This window comes from Martes martes, assembly GCF_963455335.1.
Source record: "Martes martes genome assembly, chromosome: 1".
NCBI lineage: Eukaryota > Metazoa > Chordata > Mammalia > Carnivora > Mustelidae > Martes > Martes martes.
This window is the reverse complement of record NC_137888.1, coordinates 79,962,457-79,977,179: the sequence shown is the minus strand read 5'-3', so window position 1 is coordinate 79,977,179 and position 14,723 is coordinate 79,962,457. Positions and strand designations below refer to the sequence as shown.

At 39.0% G+C, this 14,723-nt stretch overlaps 1 protein-coding gene across 5 annotated transcripts in view; it reads left to right on the top strand.

Moving 5' to 3' along the window:
• The first annotated feature begins 1,693 nt into the window (after positions 1 to 1,693).
• The window catches only part of SLC33A1 (solute carrier family 33 member 1), a 38,823-nt gene continuing 25,793 nt past the window's right edge, over positions 1,694 to 14,723 (top strand). For 3 of the 5 annotated variants that reach the window (XM_080807006.1, XM_080807005.1, XM_080807004.1), the window contains exon 1: positions 1,694 to 2,912. In XM_080807006.1, coding sequence (XP_080663132.1) covers positions 2,138 to 2,912 — 775 coding nt within the window. In that variant the 5' untranslated portion in view covers positions 1,694 to 2,137. The remainder of the gene's footprint in view (positions 2,913 to 14,723) is intronic. The other 2 variants (XM_080807007.1, XM_080807008.1) reach the window with 2 other exon arrangements.

Below are 14,723 nucleotides of genomic sequence, written 5' to 3'. Positions count from 1 at the left end.
CTCTCTCTCTCTTGCTCAAAATGAAGAAAGAATGAACACAGGTTCAAGACCAGTCCTTAAAGAGTTGCAAAGCATTTCCTGAAGCATTGCATAAAATTAGTTTTCAGAAATGTAGTATTTGTATTAATTTGGTTTCCTGTCCAAAATCTATACTACATTTAACTAAGGTGTAACTTTTTAAAATTTTTTTTTATTTTACTTACTTGAGAGAGACAGTGTGTGCACCAGTAGGGGAGTAGAGGGAGACGGAGAGAGAGAATCTTGAGCACTGAGTGTGGATCTCCAAAGGGGGCTTGACCTCCTCACCCTGATATGGTGACCACAGAGGAGATCAAGAGTTGGATGCTTAACCACTGACCTACCCGGGTGCCCCATAAATGCGTAACTTTTTGCATTCAAATTTTAATGTCCATCTTCAGGAAGCCAACCTTTTCCTTCTTTTCCTTCTTACTAATTTTGAGATGGGTAAGTTATTGCAACTTGTGACTATTTGGGGAAAGCCAGCAGTAACATGTCTTATCTTTTAAATGATGTGAGGTTTGGTATGTTTAACTTTTTTTTTTTTTAAGGTTTTATTTGTTTATTTGACAGGCAGAGATCACAAGTAGGCGGAGAGGCAGGCAGAGAGCAAGGAGGAAGCAGGTTCCCCGCTGAGCAAGGAGCCCGATGTGGGGCTCAATGCGGGACTGGATCCCAGGATCCTGGGATCATGACCCGAGTTGAAGGCAGAGGCTTAACCCACTGAGCCACCCCGGCGCCCCTGGTATGTTTAACTTTTAAGCACAGGTTATTTTTAGTATTCGTTATCCAATGGAAAACAGTATGCAATATAAATAAACGTTATATATAAAAATTTACAGGTATTTCCTATACATTACAATTAATGCTATTGGTTCCCTAACGTTATTTTCTCTTATCATTTCAATACTGCATATATATCCAGTTAACATGAAACAAAATTTTAATATTTGGCTCTTACAAGACCTTTTAGGTGGCTCAACAGTAAGAGGGATGTTAGGAATCTTAGGATTCCAACCTACCCAATCTAACGTGTTAGTTATCCAGACCCCAGTTCCACATTTCTTTCACCACGCTGGAGAAAAAACAACAACAAAAACCGGACTACAGAGAAGCCTAGCCCCTCTAAGCAGTTTCAATCATTCCATAAATATACAGGCACTGTGAGGCACGCAATTCTCCATTTAGTCAGGTCTCTCCCTACCCTTTTGGGACACCCTTGCCTGCTGATAAAACCTCTGCGTAAACTTCAACCCTCCTCCTCCCCGTTTCTGTCTGGCCCACGAAAACAGTGGCATCACACAATTCCTGGCCCCGAGGTTGCGCAGCGCCCTTCCACAAGGTAGCGACAAGCGCCGGCAGAAGCTGCACCGTGGGATCACTTGGCAACCGGCGCAGGCCTGCCTCAACCAGCCCTCACGTGGCCGCAGGGGCCAATCACCGAGGCCCACGCTTTCCAGACGGCCGCATGCGCTCATAGAGCCAAAGCTCGCGCGGCGCCCCGCCCAGGCCGTACGGTGCTTCCGCGTTAATCCTCCCATGAGGTCCCGGTCACCGGAGTTGCGGGTTCCTAGTAAGCGTTGTTTCCAAAGGCGGCCTCGGGAGCATGCCCTGATTGGCTCGCTCTGGAGGCGGGGACAGGACTCATTTGAGTCTAGGACCACTTCCTGAGGCGCGAGGCAGGAAGTTATCTGGTCTCTCTGGAGTCCTGTGGAGAAAGTGCTGTCTGCTGCAGTGGTGGCGGCGAGAACTGGAGGTGGGTCGGGAGACTGGCCGTTCGGTCTCGCCGCAGCCAAGGGCCCGTTTCCATCGTAGCACCACGGCCCTCTTCTCCAGCCCCGAGCCCGGCGCGGCTGCCCGGGGGGCTCCTTCAGGCTCCTTGACGCCGCTCCAAGGGGCATCTACCTGGGCATCGCCTGGGCCTCCAGCCGGGGAACTGACTCCCGGCTTCAGCTCCCCGGGCCACTGTAAGAAGTGCTCTTATCACCCCTCGCCCTGTCCACCTTCTCCCTGAACCATCGAGACCCTGGTCCAGAGCGATAGCCTTGGACCTGGGACTAGGCGCTCCAAGACGCTCAGCCCCGGCACCCCACAGACGGGGCTCTGCATCGTCTCTGATATGTCACCCACCATCTCCCACAAGGACAACAGTCGGCAACGACGACCAGGGAATTTCAGCCACTCTCTGGATATGAAGAGCGGTCCTCTGCCGCCAGGCGGCTGGGATGACAGTCATCAGGAATTGGTGGGCGGGGAAGGGGACAAAGAAGCTTTTCTGCGGGATACCGGCACGGGGGACTTCTCAAAACCCCCACGGAGCTGCCGGGCCGAATTAAGCAGCATTTTGCTGTTGCTTTTTCTTTACGTGCTTCAGGGCATTCCACTGGGCCTGGCGGGAAGCATCCCACTCATTTTGCAGAGCAAAAACGTTAGCTATACAGATCAAGCTTTCTTCAGTTTCGTCTTTTGGCCCTTTAGCCTCAAATTGCTCTGGGCCCCGCTGGTTGATGCAGTTTACTTTAGGAACTTCGGTCGTCGCAAATCTTGGCTTGTGCCTACACAGTATATACTGGGACTGTTCATGATCTATTTATCCACTCAAGTGGACCGTTTGCTCGGGAACACTGATGGCAGAACGCCCGATGTGATTGCTCTCACTGTGACATTCTTTTTGTTTGAATTCCTGGCCGCCACTCAGGACATCGCTGTGGATGGCTGGGCGTTAACTATGTTATCCCGGGAAAACGTGGGTTATGCTTCTACTTGCAATTCAGTGGGCCAGACAGCGGGATATTTTTTGGGCAATGTTTTGTTTTTGGCCCTTGAATCTGCCGATTTTTGTAACAAATATTTGCGATTTCAGCCTCAACCCAGGGGAATCGTTACTCTCTCAGGTAGTGTATTTAAGCTATTATGCGGGTAGGTTTATTTTACGTTTATGAATCCTATTGACAGAGTGTGTGACGTTGAAGGCAATCTCGTAATTTAATTTGCTGGGAATTATTTTGTGGGAGATTATCCAAGCTTAAGTTTTCTGCTGAAATGAGCTTCAGCCAGAATGAGTACAGGAAAGCAGTCATAATTGATGAGTACCCTGCAATGAGCAGGGAGAGACAGCTCATCCAATAACATTGTTGTGTGATGACAAACAAAACTGCCAGTCTAGGAAGCTGTTGACACTTGCTTTATACATAGATGCACATTTTTTAGAAGTCTGGCTAATGTGAAGACATGTATCCAGCCCAACTCCTGTGGTTTACATTTTCCTTTTATTGGATTGATATTTCTAATTCTGGTTCACTTCTGCCTCTACTGGTATACCAAGAGTCCTCTTCTAGCCTTCTGGTGAATAGAATAGGGTTAATTTATTCAGCATTAATGAGTACACAAAGTGACAGAGTTCTAAGGGCCTACTATGAATAAAGCAGAGTCCAACCCTCAAGGAATAGGAGAAATGAACATTTGGGGGGAGCTCAGGGTTGCTAGCTTGTGAGAGTCAGGCCTCACACTGCAGATAACATTTGACCTTGTTGAATTATAAAATTCCGTGAACTAAATAAGGGGAATTCTAGAATGCACAATGCCAGGTGAAAGTGCACTGAAGCTGCAAAGTACAAAGAGGTACAGGACAATACCTACTGTGTTCAGAGTGCCTGAAGCGGTAATTGTGCGGACCAGGTTTGGGAAACAGTGATGAAAGAAAAGTTGTGACCCAGTTAGTAAGATTTTCTTGAATTGCTATGAGAAGAAGTTTGAAGTTTATCCAGTAAGCAATTTTGTGTAAGTTCTGCAAAATTTCTCCTTTTTCTGAATAAGTAAAATATATGTCCTTGGAAGGTTTTCTGAGTTTGTTTTTTTTTTTTAAGCCTTCCTAATAATTAGGAAACAAAAGTAAAAATTAGCAATATCAGGAATAATCAATATCAGGAACATGGTAGAATTCTTTATTCTGATAATGATGTATTTAAGTGATTCTCTTGAAATTTAAGCAGTTCAGCTTTCTCTCATCTTCCCAGTACTAGCTTGGAGATTCCAGACAGGGTAAATGTCAGGGGTAGCTGTGTGGTGAGGGAAGTATAAGGGTTATATAATAATATTTCAGTGGTGTGGAGGATGGAGGGTTCACACCTGCACTACTCATCTCTTGAAATGCCCTGTAAGCGACCCCCTTATCTACATCCTCAAACTGCTGTTGAGCTACTGCTACTGAAGAAATGATGATTATAATTTCCTTAATTGGTTTGGGGCCAAAAATGGTTGAGAGATACTGCTTTGCACTTAAACAGATTGGTCTCGAAGTGTCCTGGGGCCCCACTCCTGCTCTATGGACAATTCTCTGCCTAGAAATATTTTGTGAATGCATTGTATTAGCATCTTATTGCTTTTTATGCAACTTTTCATTTTGTACTGTGACTATTGATGTACCAGGAAGGACTAATGAAATGATGTATTATTTAACATGGGAAAGCTTCAGAGCAGATGTCAAGATTTAAGAGGCTATGGAAACTAAATTACTGACTAGGTAAATTAGAGCTTTCTCTAAGTACAAGAATGATTGATAAAACATCATTCCACAGAATGCCATTATGCATTCAGTAGCCATGTTAATTATATCCTTTCTTAGTCACAACTGTTCCCCAGTGGGAAGATCAAAATTGTGCCATGTTGGATTTTTATTTACACTGATTTGTCCTTTTGAATAGCTGTTTGTTCTGTGAAATTTGAACTTTGTTTCCAGGAAATTGTAAAAATAGCTTACTATTTAATTTTTTCTATGTGTAGTAGACTGCTGTTTTTAGTTCAGACATTTTAGTAAGTTAAGAGTTGAAGAGTTTTCATTCTCTTCTTTATAATTGTACATATTATATTTATAGCTTTGATCTTTCTGGAACTTAGTAGCAGTATAACAAAAAAGAAAGGAAGAAGAGAAAAGAGAGGAAAGGAAAGGAAAGGAAGGAAGGAAAGGACAGCAGTTTTTAGGAATTTTAAGAGCACAGAAAGAATCGTGAAGGAAATAAAATTGCTTAGGTAGTAAAAGAAGAGCCCAAACACCGAGGCAGATGTTTAGAAAATCAGAAAATTATAAGCCTAATTATGCATTATAAATATGAATTATGGCATATTTTAGAACTATAAAATATATTCTCTGATTAACAGTTTGTTTTGAGTTACAGATAAATAGAAATGGAATGTATTGAGAAAAGACAGTTTTGCCATTTAGAAAGCAGTAATCTAAATAATAAATTTCGAACATGAAGGACAAGATGAGAAAAATCCCTTAGAAACAAAACCTTGATTATGCTGAGATTGGCTTTTTGGTACGTCAGGGATCCAAGGCAGTCCTGAACTCAGAAGGGAGCTTTTTCTATCCTGCCCCTTTTGGTTTTCAGGGATCTTATGAGCAAAAAGAGACAACCTTTTGGGGTGCCTGGGTGGCTCAGTGGGTTAAGCCTCTGCCTTCCGCTAAGGTCATGATCTCAGGGTCCTGGGATCAAGCCCCGCATTGGGCTCTCTGCTCAGCAGGGAGCCTGTTTCCCCCTCTCTCTCTGCCTGCCTCTATGCCTACTTGTGATGTCTGTGTGTCAAATAAATAAAATCTTAAAAAAAAAAAAAAAAGACAACCTTTTGAGCTGCAAGAGGTGATGCAAGTAACCCAGAAGAACACAGATATTAGAACATAGTTTTATGACTTGGAAAGATAATATATTCCTTCTTTTTTTTTTAATAATTTAGAGTCTCATTTGTATTTTTGGGAGCTGATTTTTTTTTTTTTAATTGAGGTAACATTGGTATTTAATAGAATTAGTTTCAGGTGTACAACATAATTCAGTTTTTGTATATAATACAAAGTGGTCACCACAGTAAGTCTAGTTACTGTCTCAATTCATTCTTTTCTTTTTCAAAGATTTTATTAATTTAGAGAGAGATCTTGAGTGTGCACACACAAGCTGAGGGGAGGGGGAGAGGGAGAGAGAATCTCAAGCAGACTCCCCACTGAGGCTGAAGCTTGTCATGGGGCTTGATCCCATGACCCCAAGATCGTGACACAAGCTAAATCAAGAGTCGGATGCCAAATCAGCCACCCAAGCGCCCCAGCCATCTCAATTCACTATCTGAATGTAGAGCATTCTTAGAAAACTTGTAAGCTAAAATGGCATAAAGCAAAGAGTATCCACACTTTATTTTACAAAAGACCTACTAGTATCTTTCTAACGGTTGGTAGAAAACTAGGGAAAACCTTGAAACCTAAATATAATTTGTGCTGATTGGGCTTTTCTACCAGAGAAAAGTAGCACTCTTAACTGCTGATGTCTAAAAACATCAGCCCACTTCTGGAATACCTGATGGCCTAGAAATGACAAGAATTTTTTTGTTTTGTTTTGTTTTTTAAGTGACCAGTGGCATTTATTCACTTAGTGCCTGTTTGGTTCTAGCCATGTGATAGGTGTTAAAATTTGAGAATTTTCTGCTCCCAAGGAATTTATAATGGGACTTGGCAAACCAAAATCCTGGAGTAGGTAGATGAACAATGTAAAGGAATCACGTGATTTGGTAGAGGACTGTAGGGTTTGGAGGGGGCAGTGATGACTTGAAAAGCTCATGCCCATCTAAGGGTGGGGAGCTTCAGTTTTCAATAAATTGGTGTCTTGTGGCAGTAGGATCCTAGGATTGCCAAATCTTATCAGTATTCAAGAGAAGCTGGAGCTTCCCTTTTTTGTTGATTTTGTAATTTTAAAAACATTATTAGACTCATGAAATATGTCTTTAGATCTAATCTGTGAACTGGTAATTGAGGCCTACTCCTCTAGAGGCAGTGATAACAATAATGAATAGAAGTGATTTGGGTAAGGAGCGGGGTATTTGGGTTGAGGGCAGGTTAGTCTGATGCTGGAGAAGAGAGCTAAATGTATTAGACCTTAAGAATTTGTTTGTCATATAGGTAGGCATGAACATATAAGAGTTAATCAGGAAGAAGGGAACTATTTTGAAAAAAACTGATGTTGAAAGAAAAGCTAATTAAACTGGCAATGAATATACTTAATACAGTATTTGTAAGGTATTCTTAGAACTCAGAAGAGAGCAGGACCAATTAATTCTTACTTAGTGACAAATTTCTTTGTCATGCTTTCTGAAGCAGGACTCAATATATTTTTTGCATGACCAGAAATGCTGTTTAGAATGTGGCCAGGGCTAACCCATTTCTAGATAGACCAGATATTTTTAAATAGGCTGTAATACATTCTTTAGCATGTACATTTAGACTTAAAATATTCTCCTGCATTCTCAGAAGATAAAATTATAGAGGTAGATAACAGATGGGCAGTTGCTAGAGATTGGATGAGGAGAAGGTGAGTTTAAGTGGATGATAGTATGAGGGAGTTTTGGGAAGTGATGGAACTGTTCTGTATCTTGATTATGGGGTGGTGATTTGAAATTTATATATGTGTTAAAATTCATAGAACTACAAACCAAAAAAAATTAATTTTACTGTATAATAATTTTAGGAGTCTTTATAAAAATTTTTTTAAAAAAACTAATCCATTGTCTTAAAAGCCAATCTCTGGGTAAATATCATAAAAAAAGTATGTGATATAAAATCCTTGAATTTAGCTATCATTTTGCTTTGACTGGGACAAGTTCATAAATCTGGTGGATCTTACATCTCTAGACACACATTTGTCTAGAACTTATTTTCAAATATTGGGACCCTAGTAGTAAAGTGAGAAAAGTAGAGGAATACTAGGCCTAGTAGATTCAGGAAGGATTAGATATTAAAAACTGGAGCCCACACCCCAAAAAAGAAGGTCTTAAAGTCTTTTTTGTTTTTAAAACAAGGCAAAGGAGAAATGATACTATGTGCTTTCTTTGTCCAGTAAAGAACTGTGGGATTGCTTTTGTTTGGGAAAAGTCAATTTATAAGATATACTCTAAACCAAAAAATTATTTGGTTTTATTTGGCATATATTTTACTCTGAATTTCACTTCTGCTTTTATTAAAATTTATGTAGAGGCCAATTAAATTGGCCTTTATTATACATTTATGAATGATAGAATCATAGAACCTCTCTAATTACAGGCAGTCTCCTACTTTTCATTTATAGTCTTCCTGAAAACTAATTTGAGAAAGCAAAATAGATTTACCTTATAAAAGGAGATGTTCTGTTCCTAGAAAATTAGAAATAAAGAATATAAAACTGATTTCACCTATTTTTTAAAGACACAATCTTAGATAAATCTGGCATTTCATACATGTTCTTTGTATATTTTTTATAGAATCTGTTTTTAAGTAATTTCTACACCCAGTGTAGTAATTTCTCACAACCCTGAGATGAAGAGTCATAGGCTCTACTGACTGAATGAGCCATGTGCCCCATATGTGCTCCTTAATTTCATTCTTTTAAAAAATTACTTCATATTTTTAAATTTGGGTTTATATTTTATATTGTATGTACTGTATTAGTATAGGTGGTCACAAGTGTATAATTTATATGTGACTGTGCATGCTGTAACTTTTTTATGGATGGGGTACACATACAAAAAGCAAAATGTTATTCTCGTCCACCATTTCTATTCCTTGGTGTGGTGTTATCTAAGAATTTTTTTTTTTAATCATTCTTTCTCCTCTCTTTTAATCATAGTCCTTGCTGGCCAAAGTCCAGTGGTGATCAATTAAAGCTACAGAATAGGTGATTTCAAAAATACCTAAAGATTTCTATTTTTTTTTTGGTTGCTTTATATTATTTATATTTGAGACCTACATTTCTTACTCCTCACACAGTTTTAGAATTTTTGTGTTCTTTTTTTTTTTTCTTTAAGATTTTTGTTTATTTATTTGACAGACCGAGATCGCAAGTAGGCAGAGAGGCAGGCAGAGAGAGAGAGGAGGAAGCAGGCTCCCTGCCGAGCAGAGATCCCGATGTGGGGCTCAATCCCAGGACCCTGGGATCATGACCTGAGCCGAAGGCAGAAGCTTAACCCACTGAGCCACCCAGGCGCCCCTAGAATTTTTGTGTTCTTAAAAAAAAAAACAAAAAAAAAAAACTTTGCATTCTTAATTTTCCCATTATTTTTTTTTAACTTTTTATTTTAAAATAATTACAGATTCACAGTAGGGCAGAGAAATGTTGAGTAAAATCCCATGCACCCTTCCCCAAGCTCCTCCACTGTTAACCTCTTACATAAGTATAGTACAATCTCAAAACCAAGAAACTGACGTGGGTACCATTCATACAGTTATTTAGATTTCACCAAATTATTACATGTACTCATTTATATTTGTATGTGTGTGTTCAGGTGAGTAGCTCTATGTAATTCCATCACATGTGTAGCCTTGTATAATCACCATTATCACAATGATGATGATACTCAACTGTATCTTCACCACAAGACTACTTTTTTTGTTGCCTGTTTATAGCTATACCCACTTCCTCCATCCCTAACCACTGGGAGCTACTGATTTGTTTGCCATCTTTATAATTATGTTTTTTTTTTTTTTTAATTTTATTTATTTATTTATTTATTTGACAGACAGATCACAAGTAGGCAGAGAGGCAGGCAGAGAGAGAAGGGAGGAAGCAGGCTCCCTGCTGAGCAGAGAGCCCCCATACGGGGCTCGATCCCAGGAGGCTGGGATCATGACCCGAGCTGAAGGCAGCGGCTTTAACCCACTGAGCCACCCAGGCGCCCCTATAATTATGTTTTTTCAGAAATGTTACAGGAATGAAATCATGCAGTATGTATCCTTTGGAGATTAGCTCTTTTCAGTTAGCATAATTTCTTTGAGGTTCATCCAGGTTGTTGCATCTATCAATGATTTGTTGCTTTTTATTGCTGAGAAGTATTCCACTTCTTAGACATACCATGGTTTATTTCACCACCCTTCCATTGGAGGGAATCTAAGTAGTTTCCAGTTTTTGGCTATTCAATGTGAAAATAAATCTTCATTTCTCTGAGAAAGGCTGGTTTCTGGTAAGTCCATTTTGTTTTAAAAGGAACTGCCAACCTTTTCTCCAAAATGGAATGGATATACCATTTTATCTTCCTATCAGAAATATATAAATGAGGGGCACCTGGGTGGCTCAGTGGGTTAAAGCCTCTGCCTTCATCTCAGGTCATGATCTCAGGATCCTGGGATCGAGCCCTGCATCGGGCTCTCTGCTCAGCAGGGAGCCTGCTTCCTCCTCTCTCTCTGCCTGCCTCTCTGCCTACTTGTGATGTCTGTCAAATAAATAAATAAAATTTAAAAAAAAAGAAATATATAAATGATCCATTTTCTCTGCATCCTTGTCAGCATTTGATGTTACCATCATTTTTCATGTTAACTCTTGTGATGTACTCTTCATCTTCGTGGGCTGGTTTGGAACGTTTGCTGTTTTATAAAAGTCTAAATTCAGCTCACAAAAAATGATTTAGGGGTGTCAGGATAAAAGCTGAATGCAAGAACCTATCATAGCATCAGAGTAGAGATATATATGTTTAATATTTTAATTAAAATCCATTTTAGGATTTTGTGCCTGACCAGAACATATTTTAAAAAATTAAAGAGTGATTTACTTTTATCCGGTGATGGAGGCGCAGTGTCAGCATAAGATGGGAACACTAAATCTATTGATTTCTCAGCCTTGCATCTTGGGCAGAGTTTGAGCCCAAATTTTCAGACAAGATGGTCCTTAATAGTAAGATAGCTGCTTAATCCAGTCCTTGATTGAAGAAACAATCTCTTCTACTCCAGAGGAAAACCTAACATTGTTGGAGTTAATGAAAAGGTATGTGATCTCAGGATGCCTGGGTGACTCAGTCGTTAAGTGTCTGCCTTCAGCTCAGGTCATGATTCTAGGGTCCTGGGATCAAGCCCGCATTGGGCTCCGGGCTCAGTGGGAAGCCTGCTTCTCCCTCTCCCGCTCCCCCTGCTTGTATTCCCTCTCTTGCTGTCTTTCTCTCTGTCAGATAAATACATAAAATCTTAGGGGGAAAAAAAAAAAAGGTATGCGATCTCAAACATAGCTTTATCTTCCTAAAGGGTTGGGAAAAATAAGAGATTAGGAAGGTTTCAAAACTCACTTTATTTTTACTTGATTTTTGCATTATATGCTATCTTTTAACATCCTAATCCCCAAATCAGATATGACTATATATATTATATAGTCAAATAGCATTTTCTGTGAGGGCTGTACAACAGCATGGATATTTTGAGTAAATGCTTCAGAGAGAGATTTGTGGCACAGAAAAGTCTATTTCTTTTAAGACTCAGCCAGTGACCCAGGGCTAATCACACTGTTTCTCTTTCAGTTTCCTCCACTGTGAAAGTGAGTGTCAGACTGGATGATGGGTGTCTAAAGTCCCTTCATGCTCTAACTTGTGAAATAGATTGCTGTGCCAAAAGCAAGAAGGTGAAAGGAAGGCCTAACATTTAGAACAAACTGAAAGTTTGCTTTCCTTTCACTAACTTCTGAAGGACTAAAGTTAATTTCCGTAGTGTGAGAGGTCCAGGGAGAGAGAATTTGATTTGAGTCAAGGATATCAGACAATGCTTCCTAATCTGTCTCTTCTGGTGGTGACAGAGAGTGAACCTATACCTAGTTAAAGGGTCTGGGGACCTAGTCCAAAGCCTTAAAAGTCACGAAAGCTTTTTCTAGTCTGATGTTTTATCTTTAAAAATTCTTGGAAATTTTGCCTTCCCTCTATGTATATTTTTTTTCATTAACAAGGCTTCCCTCTAAACTATTGAGTAAAGTGAACTCTTTAAGAAGATGCACCATGTTTATTTATCCTATGGGTTCGCGTACCCTTAGTCATACTACTATATGGGGAGATGGAAGTGGGGAAGGGGAGTACAAGTATGCTGAAGTATCTGTGTTCCAGACTTTGTGGTTGGAGCTAAAATGGGTATCTTCTCAGGCATATCTGGTTGATAGAAAAGAGAGCCTGCTTGCTGTAGATAGGTGTTGTCTGAGCATCTGGGTAGTACATTGGAAAACATTATTGCTTTAGGATCAGGTCTGAGTTTAGACCCACCTCTGGCACTTTGTGAACTGTAATACTGTTTCATGGTGTATAAAGTGAAATAATAATACTTGGAGAGTGAGATTTAGTGCACTGTCCTATGTTTCACTTTGACATAATAGGCACTCAGGTGCTAGCTATTATATTCTTCTTGGTTACTGGTGAATTGGCACATGCTTTTAAATTTTGCATTCATGGAAGTACTAGATAAGATCTAGTAGCCACTTAGGAATATTTAGTTTGACTTATGGTCTTTGACTTTTATGACTTTTAGAAGTCATGTATATGAAACTTGCACATCAGCTTTGACATCTTAATACACACACACACACACACACACACACACACACACCATATTGCTTTTACAGATGAAACACGTAAATCAAAATTAACTAAAATGTTAGTAGTGAAATACTTAGATCGTTTTTGGTAACAATATCTTTACAATGGTTGGTATATCAGCCTATGGATATTCTCTAGCATCAACGCAGTGTTAATAATAACAAGCAGTCTAATGATTATTACTGTTTATGGTAATTGTGTTCAGAAAACCTATTAATATATTTTCTGGCAGTAGTTAAGTCTCTTTTTCTGAGCTATTAGCTTCATTCTTCTCTCTGTGTGGGCTGTTGGGAAAGCCTTTGAATGAGAGCTCTGAAGTGATGCATTGTCAACGCCTTCTTTTTACGTGTACTGTTACTTTATCCAAAGAGCACAAAGAAATTAGAAATAATCTTACCTGCAAACAGCATTGAAACCTGTTTAGCTTGTTCTTATGTTTTTCTCCTGGTATTGAAGTTTAGATTCTAGGTGAAGATTTTGTTCATGAAAGTTGGGAGAATATACTAAGCAAACTTAAAAATGTTTTGCTTAGTGAACTGGAACTCTTGAAGTAGTATATAACTTAAAATTAAAATTAAAAAATTTTAATTAATTTCACATTTAAATGGAGACCATTAATTGAAATTTCTAGTGACAGTGGAAGTAGCATAGTTCTTTTTTTTTTTTTTTTTTTAAGCATTTCTTTCTTTCTTTTTTTAAAAAGTAGACTCTATGCCCAGCGTGGAACCCAACACAGGGCTTAAACTCAAGACCCTGAAATTAAGACCTGAACTGCAATCAGGAGTTAGACTCTTAACTGCTGAGCCACCCAGGTCCCCCTCAGGATTTCTTAAATTGCTAATTTAAACCAAATGATGAATAAAAATTTCCTGAATGAGAATAGTGTTGTAGATGAAATACTGTAAACAAGCCATTATTTGTCACATTCACAGAATTAAGAATGCAAAAATAACCAAAAGTAGCCTCACTTAAAAGAATAATCTTAAATTGTTGTTCATTCCTTTTGAACCAGATTGTAAAACACTAATTAACATAAACTAGAAATTATGTTATTTTGATGAACCTTAAGCATAAGACTTGTATATATGGCTGCATTTTTTGAAATGGATACCTTTGTGTTGAAGAATGTTTCATATTTTTCTTTTCATAACTAAAATTAATTTAAAAAATAAAAATAGGGATGCCTGGGTGGCTCAGTGGGTTAAGCCTCTACCTTCGGCTCAGGTCATGATCCCAGGGTCCTGAGATTGAGCCCCGCATCGGGCTCCCTGCTCTGCGGAAAGCCTGCTTCCTCCTCTCTCTCTGCCTGCCTCCCTGCCTACTTGTGATCTCTGTCTGTCAAATAAATAAATAAAATCTTTTTTAAAAATGAAAAATAAAAAAAATAAAATTAATTATGGATTTCTTATGGTGGAGAATTCACTCCAGAACACAAGTTTCTATATTTTTTTAAGATGTTATTTATTTATCTGAGAGAGAGAGAATGAGAGAGAGTGAGCATGAGAGGGGGAAGGTCAGAGGGAGAAGCAGACCACCGTCCCTGCTGAGCGAAGAGCCCATATATATTTGAAGACTTTGAGCTTCTTTAATTTGCATAATTTGAATAGCAGAGACTTCGTTTTGGTTAGGCTTGTGGAGACTAAATAATTAGCCAATTCTAGTAGAGTCTTACTTCAACATTAACTTAAAATAATCATTATATAGGCAGTATAAAATAATGGAAAGAATATGAAACCCAAATTTAGAAGATTTAGGTTCAAATTCTGCCTCTAATTATTTCACCTTTGGGAAAGATTTAAATATTCTGAGCTGCTTTTCCTTATGTCTAACTGCATAGTAATAATACCTGTCTCACATGTTTGCTATGAAAATCCAATGAGATAACACACAAAAAAGGAAGCATTTAAACAGTAAGGTGAGGAGCATCTGGCTGGCTTATTTGGTAGAGCAAGGAACTCTTGATCTTGGGGTTGTAAGTTCAAGCCCATGTTGGGTATAGAGATGGCTTAAAAATAAAATCTAAAAAAAAAAAAAAAAAATAGTAAGGTGGTTTAAAGTAATTGGTCTAAACAATTCCATTTGCTTCCATCATAAGTGAGGTTCAATTTGTAGTGAACACAGCAGTTAGCTTGCAGTTAGCACAGCAACAGAGCAAGACCATTAAATAGGAAAAACCCTGAGAATAGAGTGCTCGCTCTCCTTGTTTTTGGAAAAAAGGTGAATAGGCTCCATGAACAGTTAGTCATGCTATATGAGCATTAGAATGAAAAGTAAACAAATGTAAAACTGACTACAGTTCTAGAATGTTAGAACTAGCAAGCATCTGGGATTTTCTAGGCAAGTCCTCTTGTTTTACAGAT